The sequence below is a fragment of the Toxotes jaculatrix genome, chromosome 1, assembly GCF_017976425.1.
Source record: "Toxotes jaculatrix isolate fToxJac2 chromosome 1, fToxJac2.pri, whole genome shotgun sequence".
In the NCBI taxonomy this organism is placed as follows: domain Eukaryota; kingdom Metazoa; phylum Chordata; class Actinopteri; family Toxotidae; genus Toxotes; species Toxotes jaculatrix.
The window spans coordinates 5,264,106-5,280,997 of NC_054394.1; the positions used below are offsets into that span (position 1 = coordinate 5,264,106).

The 16,892-nt window shown below is 38.5% G+C and overlaps 1 protein-coding gene across 1 annotated transcript in view; it reads left to right on the top strand.

Moving 5' to 3' along the window:
* The window catches only part of cdh8 (cadherin 8), an 87,499-nt gene extending 76,658 nt beyond the window's left edge, over positions 1-10,841 (top strand). Inside the window, exons 7-11 of the mRNA XM_041041065.1 lie at positions 677-813; positions 3,518-3,639; positions 4,349-4,466; positions 8,377-8,628; positions 8,809-10,841. Of these exons, the coding sequence (XP_040896999.1) occupies positions 677-813; positions 3,518-3,639; positions 4,349-4,466; positions 8,377-8,628; positions 8,809-9,302 (1,123 nt within the window). The 3' untranslated portion in view covers positions 9,303-10,841. The remainder of the gene's footprint in view (positions 1-676; positions 814-3,517; positions 3,640-4,348; positions 4,467-8,376; positions 8,629-8,808) is intronic.
* Positions 10,842-16,892: the final 6,051 nt, after the last annotated feature.

Genomic DNA, 16,892 nt, shown 5'->3' on the forward strand with positions numbered 1-16,892 from the left:
TTTTCTGGAGAGTTTCATGTCTTGCCACTGTAATTTTTAAGACTGCACAAGTCTCAAAAAGTCAGTGTGTCACAGGCAGGGTCACAGAGAAATAGAATAAGGAAAAGCGAAGTCGTTCAGATGTGTCCTTTGAAAAAGTGTTTGATTCATTTTAACATGAGCTGCTTTATTGACAAGAACCAAAAAGTCACTAGTGATTTAAAAAGAAAACAAAATCATTTCACCTGAGATTAGACAAGGTCACACATAACAGACCGGTCACTCATTCATTTCCATTAGTTTGAGCTCCTGTGTGACACAGTGCTGTCCTAACTCATTAACGCAAAGCCTCTGGGAGCCATTGAATGTTGACAGAACGCAAACAGGGTTAACAACACCCCATCTCTTACAACAAGAGTAATGGTCTTTTTCGCAGGAGAGGGGCGTCACTATGATCAGGGGGAGGGCTTCTTGGTCAGGCCTTAATGCCCCCTGCTGCTCATGTAAAGCCTGTAATTATTCCTCAGATGATAATTATTGATTTCCTACTGTTTTCAATGTGCATTAATCTACAGGTTTCTCTTGATGGATAAGGTCCTGTTAGCCACAACACCCAAAGGACTGCTAAGGATGCTTTGGTTGGTGCAGTCGCTTAAGAGTTTTGTCTCAAATTTCTGATGAGTTGTTGTCTTTGCAGATACTTCATTGATCGGCACACAGATCTGGAGAGGCAGTTCAACATCAACGTAGACGATGGGAAGATCACTCTAGCCAAACCACTGGACCGAGAGACGGACATGTGGCACAACATCACAGTAACTGCCACGGAAGTCAGTAAGTAACCTCTGACTGACTCTGTTCTCCCCTGCTGTGCACATGGATCCTCATGAATTGTAATGTCCTATTTTCAAAATGACCGTTCTAATAGTCATTCATTGGCACGCAAGTTTTAAAAACGGAGACCTGCAGGAGCACATGTACAACATCTTCTTCCTTTGAGTTAATTCATGGTTTGTCTCAGTCAAAGGAGTCACTGACCTGCTGCGCACAATCCCCTGTTCCACAGTATAGCGCTTTGTAAACCAGCCCTTTTAATCGCTTCGAGAGTATGGCACAAACAATTAGCATTTGAATCCACAGAGGCATTAAATACGTTAATTTGCTGAGTTTTGATTGAATTAAACAGCTCAGTAGTCAATTTGTGGAAGTGCAAGAACATTAAGACGTATCAAATAAACAGTTTTAAAGACATGCTCCAGAGTGGATTGCTCCAATGCCAGCATCCATTACAGATTAAAGAACATCTGCGAACCGCGAAACTCACTGACTACGTAGAAAATCTTGCCGGCAGAGCTACAAACAGCTCAAACCATATGTAAGGCTTTATTTGCATACAGATTGTTTCAGGGGGGCTGTATGTTGTGATAAAGCTTAATGTACCCCTTAAGGCTATTGGAATAGAAATTTACACAGCTTGTAACTTTTTTCCCTGTCCTCTTCCACTCTATCTCTCCCCTTCTCTCTGTGTCTCATCCTCTATCTGTCCCTTTCTTTCCTTAATCAAAGGAAACACACATTAATTGTCAGAATAAATGAAAGCCCAAACACTGTCATAATGTTTTGGCTGTGCAGTACAGACAAATCCCACCACCGTAGCAGCCCGTTGGAGGAATTGAATGTGTCTCATTTGATAAGCTGGTTGCCTTGTCATGTCTTGCACCCATACATTTAAAGTGCGTTTTCATGCCTCTTGGCAAAGTAACTGTGGCTGGAGATAGTGGCATCTCTGAGAACACCTAATAGGAATTTGCCAAAATAAATATGGCAGTTTTGCTATTCTTCACGGATGGGGAGGGGAAGCCAGTGTCTTCTCTGGCGTGAAGAGGAATAGATGTGTTCCCAGTTCTATCCCGATGCCATTTGCCACCCAAACGGAGACGCGTTCTGCCGCCTCGCACCAGTTGACATCTGACTAATCAGATTCTATTCCCTGTCTGCTGCTGGGGGAAAGTCACTTTTATAGGAGGGAGGACTCTGTCTCCCGCTCTCCCTTTGCCCTAATCCATCTATGCTGTCTATCAGACTGTCAATTTCCACTCTCCTCACTGCTTACCTCTTTTTCAACTCGTCTCCCAGAACACCAGAGGCCTTGAATTTCTGGGGCATCCTTTTCACGGCTCCATCTTTTGTTTCTGTTAAAAGGAAGAAGAAAATAAAGAAAAGGAAATTTAAACATAAAAATTTGTTTATAAAAAAAAACAGTAATCAGTGAAATTTTCATGCAAATAAAATTTTATCTATTCCCTCTTATAATAATACTGTACCATCAGTATGTACCAGTTAATGTACACTATAACATATGAAAGAAGAAAATTAAAAGTTAAATTCATAAACAATATAACCCAACCTATCTCATTTGATTACACACAGAATTTTGGCTTCCACAGCCTCACCTGGTCTAGTACAACCTGTAGCTTATGGTAGCTCACATTAACTAATGTTAGCAAACTTTAGGTGGATGTTGTGTAACTCACATCAGTGAGTACCTTTGCTGACACTGTGACTCTTTCTCTGCTGATGCTCCTCTTACACTCCATTTTAGGATATCACAGATGCACATGATTTCTTTAACGTAGCTGACTCGAGAATTAACTGAAATCAGGGCAAATTCAATTTTCCATCATCCTGTAATTACCACAGTGGCCACTGTAAGAGAAAACCTCACTGTTCAGGAAATATTAGTTTTATGTCTAAAACATCAAGACAGGGCATTTGCTGTCATCCACAAGTCATCATTCTTGTCATAAAGTGGCTGCACGGCCCCAAATAAATAAATGAATCGATGAAATAAAAAATAAAAACACACCGGTGTCACAGGCCACTGTGACACGGCCTTCTTGGAGCCACATTAACAGATAATTGCTTTAAAAGATGGCATTTGCACCACTGATTAATAAATACAACAGTTTACGTGGACCCTCGGAAGGGACTGTCAATTACCAGTGATGAATAATTCCAATCAAAATCTAATCTAATTAAAATGCCTTTTATTGTCTTTTTAGACTTCAGTTACCAATGACTCATTAATATGCATGTTTTAACCCTCATGTTTTAAACATTACAGTGTACAGGGGATTTTCAAAAGCACTTTGAATAGGATTTTTTTTCTTCTCTGTTGCCTAGAATCCTGTTTTGCATCGCTGATACCAGCTGAAACGTAGATTGATGTGGCTTATCATCTGTCCTCCCATCAGCTCAGGAAATGAAGGGAGAAATAAAGATGGAAAATAAAGGAAATTAAAACTAGGTCACAGAATTTACCTGGGATTTCATGTGTAACCTTGTTTTTTTTGTTTGTCACCCAGTTTTATATTTTGCTCACTCTTTTCATCTTTGTCTTGTTTTGTCTCCTCTGTTTTGATATCCTCATTCTATCTATCTATCTATCTATCTATCTATCTATCTATCTATCTATCTATCTATCTATCTATCTTTATTTCTTTTTTTCTTTCTGTCTTTCTGTGTGTCTGTATATTAGGAAATCACAGTCAGATATCAAGGGCAATTGTGGCCATCAGAGTAATGGACATAAACGACAATGCCCCTGAATTTGCCACCGAATACGAGGCTTTTCTGTGTGAAAATGGAAAACCCGGACAGGTAAGGAAAGCGGTGCCCCATTCATCAAACCAGTGATCTATCACTTTCTTTCTCTCCCTTTCTTTCCCTCTCTTTCCTCCCCTCTAATGATTGGCCACAGTGAATTATAGCCTATTTATTTCACGGGGAAACTACAGAGGTGGGAGTACGGTCCTTTTTCCCTGCAACAGTCCTCCCTTGACACAGTGTGCGCAGAGCAAAGGGGAAATGAGAGCAGTCAGGATTGATCAGAGTGGATCATAATTCAAGACTGTCTTTCATGTCCTCCAGATGGCACAATGCTTCCCCCCGCCAAAAATCCTGGACAAGTACTTAGCATTCTCCTTCTCATCAATCGACCTCATTCAGGGGACCTGTGTATGTACAATAGGGAGCTTTATTGAAAGGGGGAGAAAAAGGGAAACTGTCCCGCAGGGCCTGAATTCTAATTTCCAATCAATCATAAAGACATACAGCACGATAAGACCTATGATGACAGATTAACAGATAGAGCCAGGAGCCTGAAAGTGTGCCAGACTAGACAGGACCTCATTGATAATAATCTCAAACTCCAGGAATGAATAGAGCATATATTTCATCAGGTGTGATCCAGCCAGTATTACACTGAGGCAATCTTGGGTGGCAAAAACAGCGTAATGAATAGGCTGCCTCCTCTAATGGCTTTCAGCCCTCCTCTGTATATCTTCTTGTCTCTCTGTTTTCAACACAGGTGATCCAGACTGTCAGCGCAGTGGACAAAGACGACCCAATCCAGGGCCACTACTTTGACTATCGCCTAGTCCCAGAGATGCTCAACAACCCCAATTTTACCATCAAAAACAACCAAGGTGATAGACAAAAGAAAACACAAAGCAGTAACTCTTTTGTGGCAGAATGACTGAAGTTTCTGTGAATTTCTCCAATGGCTTTCCAGTCTAATCTCTAACCCGCGGCATGTTAGCCGCACTGGAGATGAAATCTGGTGGATCAGTGTAGCTCACAATTAGCAGATGTGAAATTGTCTGGACACCAGCTTCTTTTTACTCCCCAGTGCGTTTTGAGGGAAACTAAATGAATGGGATCCAAATGGCTTTTCCTGGTAGTCTTGCAGCTCAATGTAGGATGACTTCCTAGGAGCTGTTGCAGCATGGCAGATGGTACTAAATTTATTTGCTAAATACTCTGATTGGTTTATTTGCTGTTTTTTTTCTCGTCTTTATTCAATTTCTCTTCTCCTGCAATTCCCTCCATACCCGGCTCTGAACAGAACTGTGTTCATGATGACATTGTGTAATGTTTTCAGCTTGGGGCAAAAAAATCTTCATATGGTACTAGCCTTCTGTTTCGATGCAGAGCCTGCAGGCTAACTTACAGCAGCCTGTCTCTGATGGAGGAAAGAGTCCATAAAAATCAGGTCATCAAATGGACTATCCATCTTTTCACAAAAATAAAAACCTTTTACTTTTGAGGTACATTAGCAGGCAGGAAGGGATGAGATGCCAGTGTAATAATCACAGGCAATGCAAAAATAACCTTGGCTAAGCATAGTCATAGCCATTCTGACACATTAAGCAATATTTAAACAGAAAAAAACATATTTTCTTGTCACATATGTGCAAAAACCCTGTCGGGGCGGTTTTAACAGGCATAGATTTGCTGCATAATGCTCAGTCTTAGCTGTGAATCAGCGTCAAAATACATGTAGGTTCCTGAACCTTGCTCTTTTGTTAAAAGGAGATTTAATGGTTTCTTAAGATGAACAGTTAAAACCCCCACTAGAAATGTTTTACTCATATAGCACAGCTCTGCATTAGTCCAAACAGCAAAAAAAAAAGTCTGCACTTTTTCTCGCTTGCCTGAAACCAAAGTAAATATGTGTTGTGTTTCAGCTCTATATATTACATACCATACCGACCACTTGTCTATGGTATTGCTAATTCCGAACAGAGAAAAGAAGCCCATCTCACCATATCCCCCAGCACTTCAGTGACTATTTCTATCTGAATCGACAGCTGTGGGAGACACTTCATTGAAGAGTGTCAGGCTCCTGTGAGCCTCTGTGTGCTGCTTTTGTTTGCAATGATGAGTCTAATTGTAGGGATTGCACAGAGAAGAGGTTAGGGGTTGCCTGCAGTGGGGAAAATGGCTAAGGTTCTGACCAGCTGTATATAAGATATTGAGCACTCTGACAAGTCTGTGTTCAGGAGGCGGGGCTGCAACAGAGCAGAGCGTTCAGTTCTCAGTAATTGAGACAACATACTGACTATAATGCCAAAAATGAAATTCTGCTGTTAGAAACTAATTTCCGAATTGCTTAAGCATTGAAGGAACAATAACAAAATCTTCCTTGTACAAAATGTAAAGTTAAACTCATTATCAATAAATTGCACCCTTGCTCGGTTCAGTATACTCAAGGGTTTTGCAGCTATAGCCTAACTTGTCCTGGTATGACCAGTACATTGTGGTGGCTAATGTTAGCAAATTTATGACTCCTCTCTACTTATGCTAATGTTGTACCATGTTTTAGCCTTCAGCATAACCCTGTAATTTTCATTTGTGGCCACAGTTGCTGCTTTTTAGTAAAAGCTAAATAGAATAGTTTTGAAGTCCACCTGGAGTTAATTTTTATTTCTTTTACAGCATTTAAAACTTCACAAAACAGGGAGAAATTAATGTTTTACATTTCTTGGTTTTGTGACGGCACCTTGCTGTGCACACTGTAAACCAGTCACTGAGTCAGCCAGTCAGCAGCCACAGACTTTGAACCAAAAGTCTGGGGCCAAACACATACTAAAGAAAAGGTGCTTGTTAATCTAATTTTGTAGGCTAGCTAGTCAACCATAGTATGCCGAACAGCTTAAAGACTCACTTGCAAATGTCAACATCAGTTAGTTCAGATTTTAATTGGTGTAGCTCTTATTCTGTAAAACTGTCCTTAGTTTTTAAACTGGATTTACTGGTACAAGTTTGCTTTTATTGTGTTGGTGTCCTGAAAAAATAAAGAGCTGCCAATCAAACATGTACCCCAGCCCTCCCAGGCAGAGCCTTGGAAGCCAAAGGAGGATTTCTGTGTATTTCAAAACACTGTTTTTTCCCTTTTAGCGATACAGCAAAATAATAATAATAACAATAACAATAACAATTCACCAATAATTATTTTTGATTGCGAATAGGAATGATTTTCTTTGAATATATGACTAATGTATTAGCATATACCTTATAGCAATTTGAATGTGCTATAAATAAGTATGTATGAGACCAGTCATTTCATGTTCATTTTGTATGCATACACATGGAATACTTTGCAACTTTCAGGCTGTACATATTAACATATCTATTCAGTATTGTAGAGAAATCAGACACACATAATATGGTAAGTGGTTGGAGTGTTCCTCCACCAGTAGGGAAGACGTGATACAAACTGTCACTTTAACAATAGTGAATATTTCTGTCAAGACTAAATCAGACCTACCAACATTACCTCTTTTGCTTCTTCCAATCCTTTGGTATTATGCCATAAAAAAGCATTTAAGTCCTGCTGGGTTGGCATTCATGAATGCACTGTGTGTAGTTGCTCACATAATCTTAAGAGACTTTAGAAGTCAGAAAGTTAGCAGACTGTTAGTGTCACTTCTCCTGTCACTACTGTCATGTGGAGCCTCCCACATATTAAGTTATTCATAGCAAAAAAAATATTCAAATGAGCGTTTGCTTCTCTTATGGAGACGATTAATATTTGAATGTACACTGTGTTTTCATCAGAATCCTTTAGTCGATAGATGAAACACTGTTAATGTGCCCTGATATATAAAAGATAATTTAAAAAAACATTCTTGTAATTCCAGTGATTTCAGTCTGTTTGAAGGTTATCTACATAGCTGTTTTCTCTTTGAGTAGCAGGAAATGTTTAATTCTATTTTTAAGTGAATGTAAATGACCTGTATACAAGGACAAGCCCTGATGGGTTATTACAGTATAGTAGATACTTGCACACTTGCTGTGCATTGCTGAGTGATCCAAATGAAATAGGACATGTCGGTGCTCACAAAGCAGAGCGTATCACTTTGTGGCAGCACTCGTAAGAAAATAAATCTGAGCATATGTTCACATCAATTACAGCAAATAATTCTATCACGAAGCATTCCATCTTTTGATTAAGTTTGCTCTGTCAATGCGGATGTTTCAACATGACCCTTCTATAGCGCATATCACCAGATCTATTTTCCCGCTCTCGTCAGTGCACCCTCTAGCAGAGAGGCAAAGGTTAGACTATTAGAAATCTTGTACGTTTTCCATAAGATCAGCAGGAGTAGATTCTTATGGGAATGCAAGTGTTTGATAATGTGAGCAGGGTAAGGAGAGCCAGCTAATGAGCAGACAGCTTCACAGAAGTGTCATCAAAGAGCAGCTGGCACCTTTCTGGGTCGACATGTGCCATCTTCTAAGTCAGTGTCGCCTGTCGTGGTCCCTTCATTTCTTCAGCTTTCAAAGGACACAGCAAACTCGGCTCGCCTTCCTTCAGAATTCCCAAATTGGACTGTCGAGAAAAAGGAAGGCGGCTGATATCCATCTACAGCATTGGAATGTGAGAATGCTACAAAGCCTAGTGACGATTGATGTGAAATTAGTTTACCCTCATGCTGCACTGATCTTCACACAGTTTAATAATAGAACTTCAGTCACTCGCCACCATGAATAATAATGGCTTTTTCACACATCCTCAAAAAATTCATCTCTGGCTTTACCTCTCTCTGATAGACAATTCAATCAGTGTTCTAGCCAAGCATGATACCTTCCGACGACAAAAACAGGAGATGTACTTCCTGCCAATCATTGTGACGGACAATGGGAATCCACCGATGAGCAGCACCAACACCCTGACCATCAGAGTCTGCGGGTGCAGCAAGGATGGCATTGTCCAGTCCTGCAACGTGGAGGCCTACGTCTTACCAATCGGCCTTAGTATGGGAGCTCTCATTGCCATCCTGGCCTGCATTATACTACTGTTAGGTGAGGTATTTTTGAATCGTAACATTACTATGAAGTGGTTTAAAAAGTTGCATAATCTGACCTTGATAAATGATTTACTTGTACTGACAGAAAATCTACTTGTCAAAGCTTGACCTAGACTTTTTCTTTCTTTGTTTCCTTCTGTCTTCCTTCCTTTTTCTCTGTCTTTCTTTCTGACAGTAATAGTAGTTCTATTTGTTACCCTGAGGAGACACAAGAATGAGCCCCTGATTATCAAGGATGACGAAGATGTTAGAGAGAATATAATCCGTTACGATGACGAAGGAGGTGGCGAGGAGGACACGGAGGCATTTGACATTGCCACCCTACAGAACCCTGACGGCATCAACGGTTACTTACCACGCAAAGACATCAAGCCCGACCTGCAGTTTATGCCCCGGGCGGGCCAGCACTCGGGCCCCAATGGCGTGGACGTGGACGAATTCATCAATGTACGGCTCCATGAGGCAGACAATGATCCCACAGCGCCGCCTTATGACTCCATACAGATCTATGGATACGAGGGCCGTGGATCCATTGCAGGTTCGCTCAGCTCACTGGAGACTGCATCATCAGACTCAGACCAGAACTATGACTATCTCAGAGAGTGGGGCCCACGCTTCAGAAGACTTGGGGAGCTCTACTCTGTGGGTGAGAGCGACCGCGAGACCTGACCTTTGGTTTATTAGAAAAAAAGACCTTTCAGATTTTTTTTCTGTCCACATACTTGTGTGTTAAACGCTAGGGGGTTTGCTGGCTTTTAGAAACAGGTGTTTAAAAAGAAAAAAAAAAAACAGTTAATAAGAAAGGGAGGCCACCTTTTTGTATTCTTCTTAGAGTGAGGTATAGCAGTCGTCATCCACTACGTCAAGCGCATTGTAATTGTTAAGCCAAACAATGTCTTTATTAGGAGATCTATGATTCTTGTGGAGTGTAACTTAGATTCCGTTGTGGAGTGTCAAGCAGTATTTTGGGTGTTAGTCATTTGCTGTGACTGCCAGTAGCAGAAAAACCCTGGGTTTGCTGGTAGTTGCCCAATGATAATGGATATTGCTGGGTTCTCTGAAGCTTGAGTGGACACCATACTCCATGCTCCATGGACAGCAAGCTGGGCTACAGAAGCTGCAGAAGGACTCTTGTTTCATGGCTGCCTAAGCCACCCAGCTGATCGGTGATCTGAAACAAAATGACGAAGTAAAAGCAATATATGGTCTACATTACAATGATGAATGTATGTATGATTTGAAAAAAGCAAAAAGACAAACCAGTATTGGCTTTAAGGTGAATTTGTTATCATTTGATATGTTCTCTGGTGGCCACATTTATAAACTAAAGCCCAGAAAGGCTTGCTTTATACAACTCTTTGTATTTACATGCTACAGGTGTGGGTCGCAAGTGTTACTAGCCTATAAAAGACTGAAGTGAAGACAAAAAAGAGAAATGTAGAAAATCTGAGGCCTTCTTTTTACAGAAGCAACATTAAATACAATTGTAATCTACTGTTTTTTGACAAGAGACGTGTTGATTCTTCATTATTGTTCTGAGTTTTTGTATATCTGTTCTTAAATCATTTTTTCTGTGCTGACAATTTAAAGTGCGTGTGTTTAGATTATTTCACATTAAGCTGTTTTTTCAACCACTTGAACACTATTTCATAACAGCCAAACCTTATCATGAATTTACTGCTGTTGATGACATAGACTAGTTGTAAGCAGGCAACAAGAGCTCTAAGTTACTGTAACAATACAGATGATTTAATTAATTGGGACTACAGGAATGGGATCTTTCTGACACATGCTAATTCCATGTAAAATATATCTCATAATATATTCTGGGGTACAGCCAGTGAGCGTCTGAGCACAATAGTCCAATTGATACCTGAGTACGTGACTCCCTCCAAACATCAAATCTCATTTAGGAAAGATTGCATTAGCCCAAGAAAAATGAAGACACCAATCCAGACCATGTGCATATTGTGCTTACACTGTATGATATCAATAAAAAAGACTTGTACTGTACATAGAGTTACTGCTAACGTCATTAGCTTTCAATGAGGTGGTAGGTTTTGTCTCTGCACGTTAGCTCTTGCACATAATGAGAATCTCAATGGCACTACAGCTGCGTGCATACTCAGTTTGATACAGTATTATGGCAGTTCTCGGTAGACTAAACAATATATATGGAATAGTCCTACATGCAGATCATATTTTCTACTGTGCTTTAATGCTTATAAATGTGTATGTTCAATTATTTACTCCCTGTACTGTAATCTAAGATACCCTGTATTGTTTCCTACTTTGTGAAATATATTTTTATAAATATTGCTGAATGGGTGTGGTTTTCTTATACAACTGAGATGTCACTGACGATACGAAATTGCGGATAGAACATTAGAGACATTCAGATTTGTCTTTTGTGGCTCTGGAGGGAGCTTAAGTACCTTAATGATGTCATAGGGATATCATCAGGGTTATCTGCACTTGGGCATAGAGACTACAAATTTATAATAGAAAGCCAGTGTGTAGAGTTTGAAAGCCCGGAGTTTACCAGGTATTGAAGGGTCTAACAAAAGATCCTATTGGTTGCATAATAGGAAAAGTAGGATCCAGTGCTTTTGGAGCTTGACCTACACTAAGGACAAGACTTCAGGCTACCTCTGCCTCGGCCTCTGCTGTTTTGCTTTTAACCACTCCTTTTTTTAAATTTGTCATCTCGTAACACCCCCAACTTTATAGAAGAACAATTCTACTGCAAATGGCCCCAGGAGTACCCCCTCTTAAAAACTACTGGGAGTGTACCCTGCAATAAATTTCTGGGTATACTCTGGTGTTTGATGGGCTTTCCTTTCTCAAGAGACAAGAGAGCAGTTTCACTGAAAGTGGATTCACCAAAAAAGTAAATTGCAACATTTCATTACAAAATAGCTCCTGAAAAGCCTTTAACATCACAAAATAATACACAACAACAGAGTCTAAGAGCAGGACCCATCCTCAAAACAGCAGGATGGCTGTGCTGAATCTCTCAAAATGCTTCTGGCCAGCTTATGCATCATAAAACAGTGTGATGAAGACAAAAGCAGCCCTGTAGCATTATATTCCCCATACTGTTCACTTCACTTAGTCACCTAGCATATTCTAGCCCTGCACTCCCTTGAATGCTATAAAAGTCAATCTCACTGTCTTTTCTGATGCTGTGGAAAGCAAAAATGGACTTTTAACCCACTTGACTCAACATTCTATTATTAGAGCTTTAGATTGAACCTGCACCCTAAAAACAGCAACAAGATAGGAAAAACAGGGAGGAAAAAAATGTCAAATGCTTATCATTTTCCCCTTCCAGCAGCTTTTCCTTGGCTTGAAAATGTCTCTGATGTTGAAGGCAACCTTTCATCCCTTAAAGTTTCTGTTTTGCTTGCTCAGAAAATATATTGCCTTAAGGATGTGCTTTATCAGTTTGACATTATGAAGCTGGGACAATTCAACTTTTATAAGGATATAGCCAACAGTGCTGTTCAAATAACTTGTAGGACTGGTTGTGTGGCTCTGTCACACTGATTGAAACATAGTCATGTGATCATAATGAATCTGAAGGAAGCAAGGATGAAAACAACAAGCACTACAAATGTGTAGTCTTGTCAATTTGTCACCATTCAAGACAGTTCATTCATCATTTTTACGATTATTTAAATATTTAATACAGTCGTATTATATTTTGATGCAACTTAATCTGTTGTGTGTTTTATCTATGGGAAAAATAAGGTTTGGGAATCGTTGTGTATTACTCCTGGATTGTTATTCCAATCTTACAGAAACAGCTGTATGTATGTTGTTTGTCAGAGACAAATATTGCATGAGAGGTTGTTATTATTTAGTTTGGGATGTAAATTGCAATGTTCCGCTACCGTAATACTCATTTACCCCTACATTTTCATGCCTTTTTATCCTTATTTCCTTTTTTTAAATCCTTTTAGAGCATTGTCCCTTCTTTGTTAATCTTTAAAGATTAGGCTGTTGTTCAACTTTATCTGATATTGAGGATTCTCACAAATAACAAAAGCTTTTGAATGTATCAATTACAGACTGTGCCTCAGTGAACTCAAAGGTGCAAAATCACATAATCAACTGTGCCTATATATAGAGCTTGCATTACACACAAACATACGTGCACACACGCACAGTGAAGGCAGGAATAATGTTCTTGTCATGAAAACAATATGGCTACTTGTCACTAAGATGAAAAGATTAAACAGATTTGATGTCAGAAATCAGAAATGTTATAAATCTTATCATCTGATTCCACATTGCACTGCACATATACCTTTTTCCAAACTTGCCAGTGTGGTGTTTTTGCATTTCAGATGCCTTTGCCCTCTGGGATTGGAAGTTATGTCAAACCTGGAAGCTGCTATCTTTATGCACCTGATCCATTAGTCAAAAATCAGCCATGGAACACATTTTACCCACTGATATCTCCTGCTAAATGATAGCACAAATTGTTTTCTGGAATGTGTGACCCCAGCAGGTCAGCAGACTCATTTGTAGTCAATCTTCATGCTCCCCCACTGCTGTGTATGGCTGCAGGTCTGACAGAGGTTGCCTAACTAAACAGTAAATCAAATTATCTTCTCACTTTTGTCACGTAATGGAAGTGTCCCTCGGGTGACAACCTTGTACTTGTTGTTCCCTGCTGATATGTGCCAGATTTTATAAGGCAGGCCTGTGGCTAGGGCTCTCGTGGCGTAGAAACTGTAATTACTGTTGCCTGGCAGAGATGCCCTCAATTATAAACAAACTTTGATGCATACAAATTAAGAGAGCTGCTTTCTGTTCTGGATTTTGAGATATGAATATCATGGGTTGATATGTCCCACCCAATATTTTTTCATCTTTTTTTATATTTAGGGCCCGGGCATGAGATTTGTGCGAAGCCCTGTTGTAACTGAAGGGATTATCATTATTCTCCTCTTTTATTTTTCTTCCACCGCTTTGTCGGCTAAGTTGACCCCTGAATGTGTTCAAAAAGTAACCAAACTTTGCCCTAAATTGTCCCCAGACAAAAATTTTTGTTTGACACTGTCCATGCAACTGGGCGAGGCAAAACGGCTCTGCAGAGCCCCCTAGAGTATGAAAATATTCACCTTAAGACCTATGACTTGAAAATCGGTACACAGACCATGTGATTCTGAACAGATTGATATGCTAGTCATAGCTCTACCTACTGGCTGTATGCATTATTTTTAGCCCTATTTTCCACATTCCACACATTGTATTTTAATGAAGTCATCTTAGGGACATAATCTGATACATTTTAAATGTTGCCTCATGGTTCAGAAGACATTGATAAGTAAAAGTTATCAAAACCTTTCATGAAAGTTGCACAGTGTGGCTGTGGCGCCTCCACGAAATTGACCCTTCGCCAACAGACAGGAAATGGATGTATTTCTGCCTGTATCTCCCACATACTTCATCCAATGTTGAACAAACTTTACAGTCAGGATGACCTTCAAACTCTCAACGGATTTATGTGCTCATTTGATGATACATTCATATCGCCCCCTGTTGGGACGGGCCCATGTCTTTTCTGTTGCTCTGTACTGATGTTTCTCTGGGGAGAAGAGTAGGAGAAAGGAGAGGACATAATATGATACATAATATGATGTATGATGATACATCATACAGCCAGACGTTTTTTATGACATTTTGAGGCCATACTAAAGTATGACTTTTTTTGGCTGATTTTGACGCCTTACTATACTATGATGTTTTTATGACATTTTGAGGTCATACTAAAGTATGACTTTTTTTGGCCGATTTTGACGCCTTACTATACTATGATGTTTTTTAAGACATTTTGAAGCCAGAAAAAATTTTGACTTTTTTTGGCCGATTTTGACGCCTTACTATACTATGACGTTTTTTATGACATTTTGAGGTCATACTAAAGTATGACTTTTTTTGGCCGATTTTGACGCCTTGCTATACTATGACGTTTTTTATGACATTTTGAGGTCATACTAAGGTATGACTTTTTTGGCCGATTTTGACGCCTTACTATACTATGACGTTTTTTATGACATTTTGAGGTCATACTAAAGTATGACTTTTTTTGGCCGATTTTGACGCATTACTATACTATGACGTTTTTCATGACATTTTGAGGTCAAAAAAAATGTTGACTTTTTTTGGCCGAAAAAAACGCCTTACTATACTATGACGTTTTTTATGACATTTTGAGATCAAAAAAAATTTGGACTTTTTTTGGCCGAAAAAAACGCCTTACTATACTATGACGTTTTTTATGACATTTTGAGGTCAAAAAAAATTTTGACTTTTTTTGTCCGAAAAAAACGCCTTACTATACTATGACGTTTTTTATGACATTTTGAGGTCATACTAAGGTATGACTTTTTTGGCCGATTTTTGACGCCTTACTATACTATGACGTTTTTTATGACATTTTGAGGTCATACTAAAGTATGACTTTTTTTGGCCGATTTTGACGCCTTACTATACTATGACGTTTTTTATGACATTTTGAGGTCAAAAATTTTTTTGACTTTTTTTGTCCGAAAAAAACGCCTTACTATACTATGACGTTTTTTATGACATTTTGAGGTCAAAAAAATTTTTGACTTTTTTTGGCCAAAAAAAAAGCCTTACTATACTATGACGTTTTTTATGACATTTTGAGGTCATACTAAAGTATGACTTTTTTTTGCCGAAAAAAACGCCTTACTATACTATGACGTTTTTTATGACATTTTGAGGTCATACTAAAGTATGACTTTTTTTGTCCGAAAAAAAAGCCTTACTATACTATGACGTTTTTTATGACATTTTGAGGTCATACTAAAGTATGACTTTTTTTGGCCGATTTTGACGCCTTACTATACTATGACGTTTTTTATGACATTTTGAGGTCAAAAAAAATTTTGACTTTTTTTGGCCGAAAAAAACGCCTTACTATACTATGACGTTTTTTATGACATTTTGAGGTCAAAAAAAATTTTGACTTTTTTTTGCCGATTTTGACGCCTTACTATACTATGATGTTTTTTATGACATTTTGAGATCAAAAAAAATTTTGACTTTTTTTGGCCGAAAAAAACGCCTTACTATACTATGACGTTTTTTATGACATTTTGAGGTCAAAAAAAATTTTGACTTTTTTTGGCCGAAAAAAACGCCTTACTATACTATGACGTTTTTTATGACATTTTGAGGTCATACTAAGGTATGACTTTTTTGGCCGATTTTTGACGCCTTACTATACTATGACGTTTTTTATGACATTTTGAGGTCATACTAAAGTATGACTTTTTTTGGCCGATTTTGACGCCTTACTATACTATGACGTTTTTTATGACATTTTGAGGTCAAAAATTTTTTTGACTTTTTTTGTCCGAAAAAAACGCCTTACTATACTATGACGTTTTTTATGACATTTTGAGGTCAAAAAAATTTTTGACTTTTTTTGGCCAAAAAAAAAGCCTTACTATACTATGACGTTTTTTATGACATTTTGAGGTCATACTAAAGTATGACTTTTTTTTGCCGAAAAAAACGCCTTACTATACTATGACGTTTTTTATGACATTTTGAGGTCATACTAAAGTATGACTTTTTTTGTCCGAAAAAAAAGCCTTACTATACTATGACGTTTTTTATGACATTTTGAGGTCATACTAAAGTATGACTTTTTTTGGCCGATTTTGACGCCTTACTATACTATGACGTTTTTTATGACATTTTGAGGTCAAAAAAAATTTTGACTTTTTTTGGCCGAAAAAAACGCCTTACTATACTATGACGTTTTTTATGACATTTTGAGGTCAAAAAAAATTTTGACTTTTTTTGGCCGAAAAAAACGCCTTACTATACTATGACGTTTTTTATGACATTTTGAGGTCATACTAAAGTATGACTTTTTTTGGCCGATTTTGACGCCTTACTATACTATGACGTTTTTTATGACATTTTGAGGTCATACTAAAGTATGACTTTTTTTGGTCGAAAAAAACGCCTTACTATACTATGACGTTTTTTATGACATTTTGAGGTCATACTAAAGTATGACTTTTTTTGGCCGAAAAAAAAGCCTTACTATACTATGACGTTTTTTATGACATTTTGAGGTCATACTAAAGTATGACTTTTTTTGGCCGAAAACAAAGCCTTACTATACTATGACGTTTTTTATGACATTTTGAGGTCATACTAAAGTATGACTTTTTTTGGCCGATTTTGAAGCCTTACTATACTATG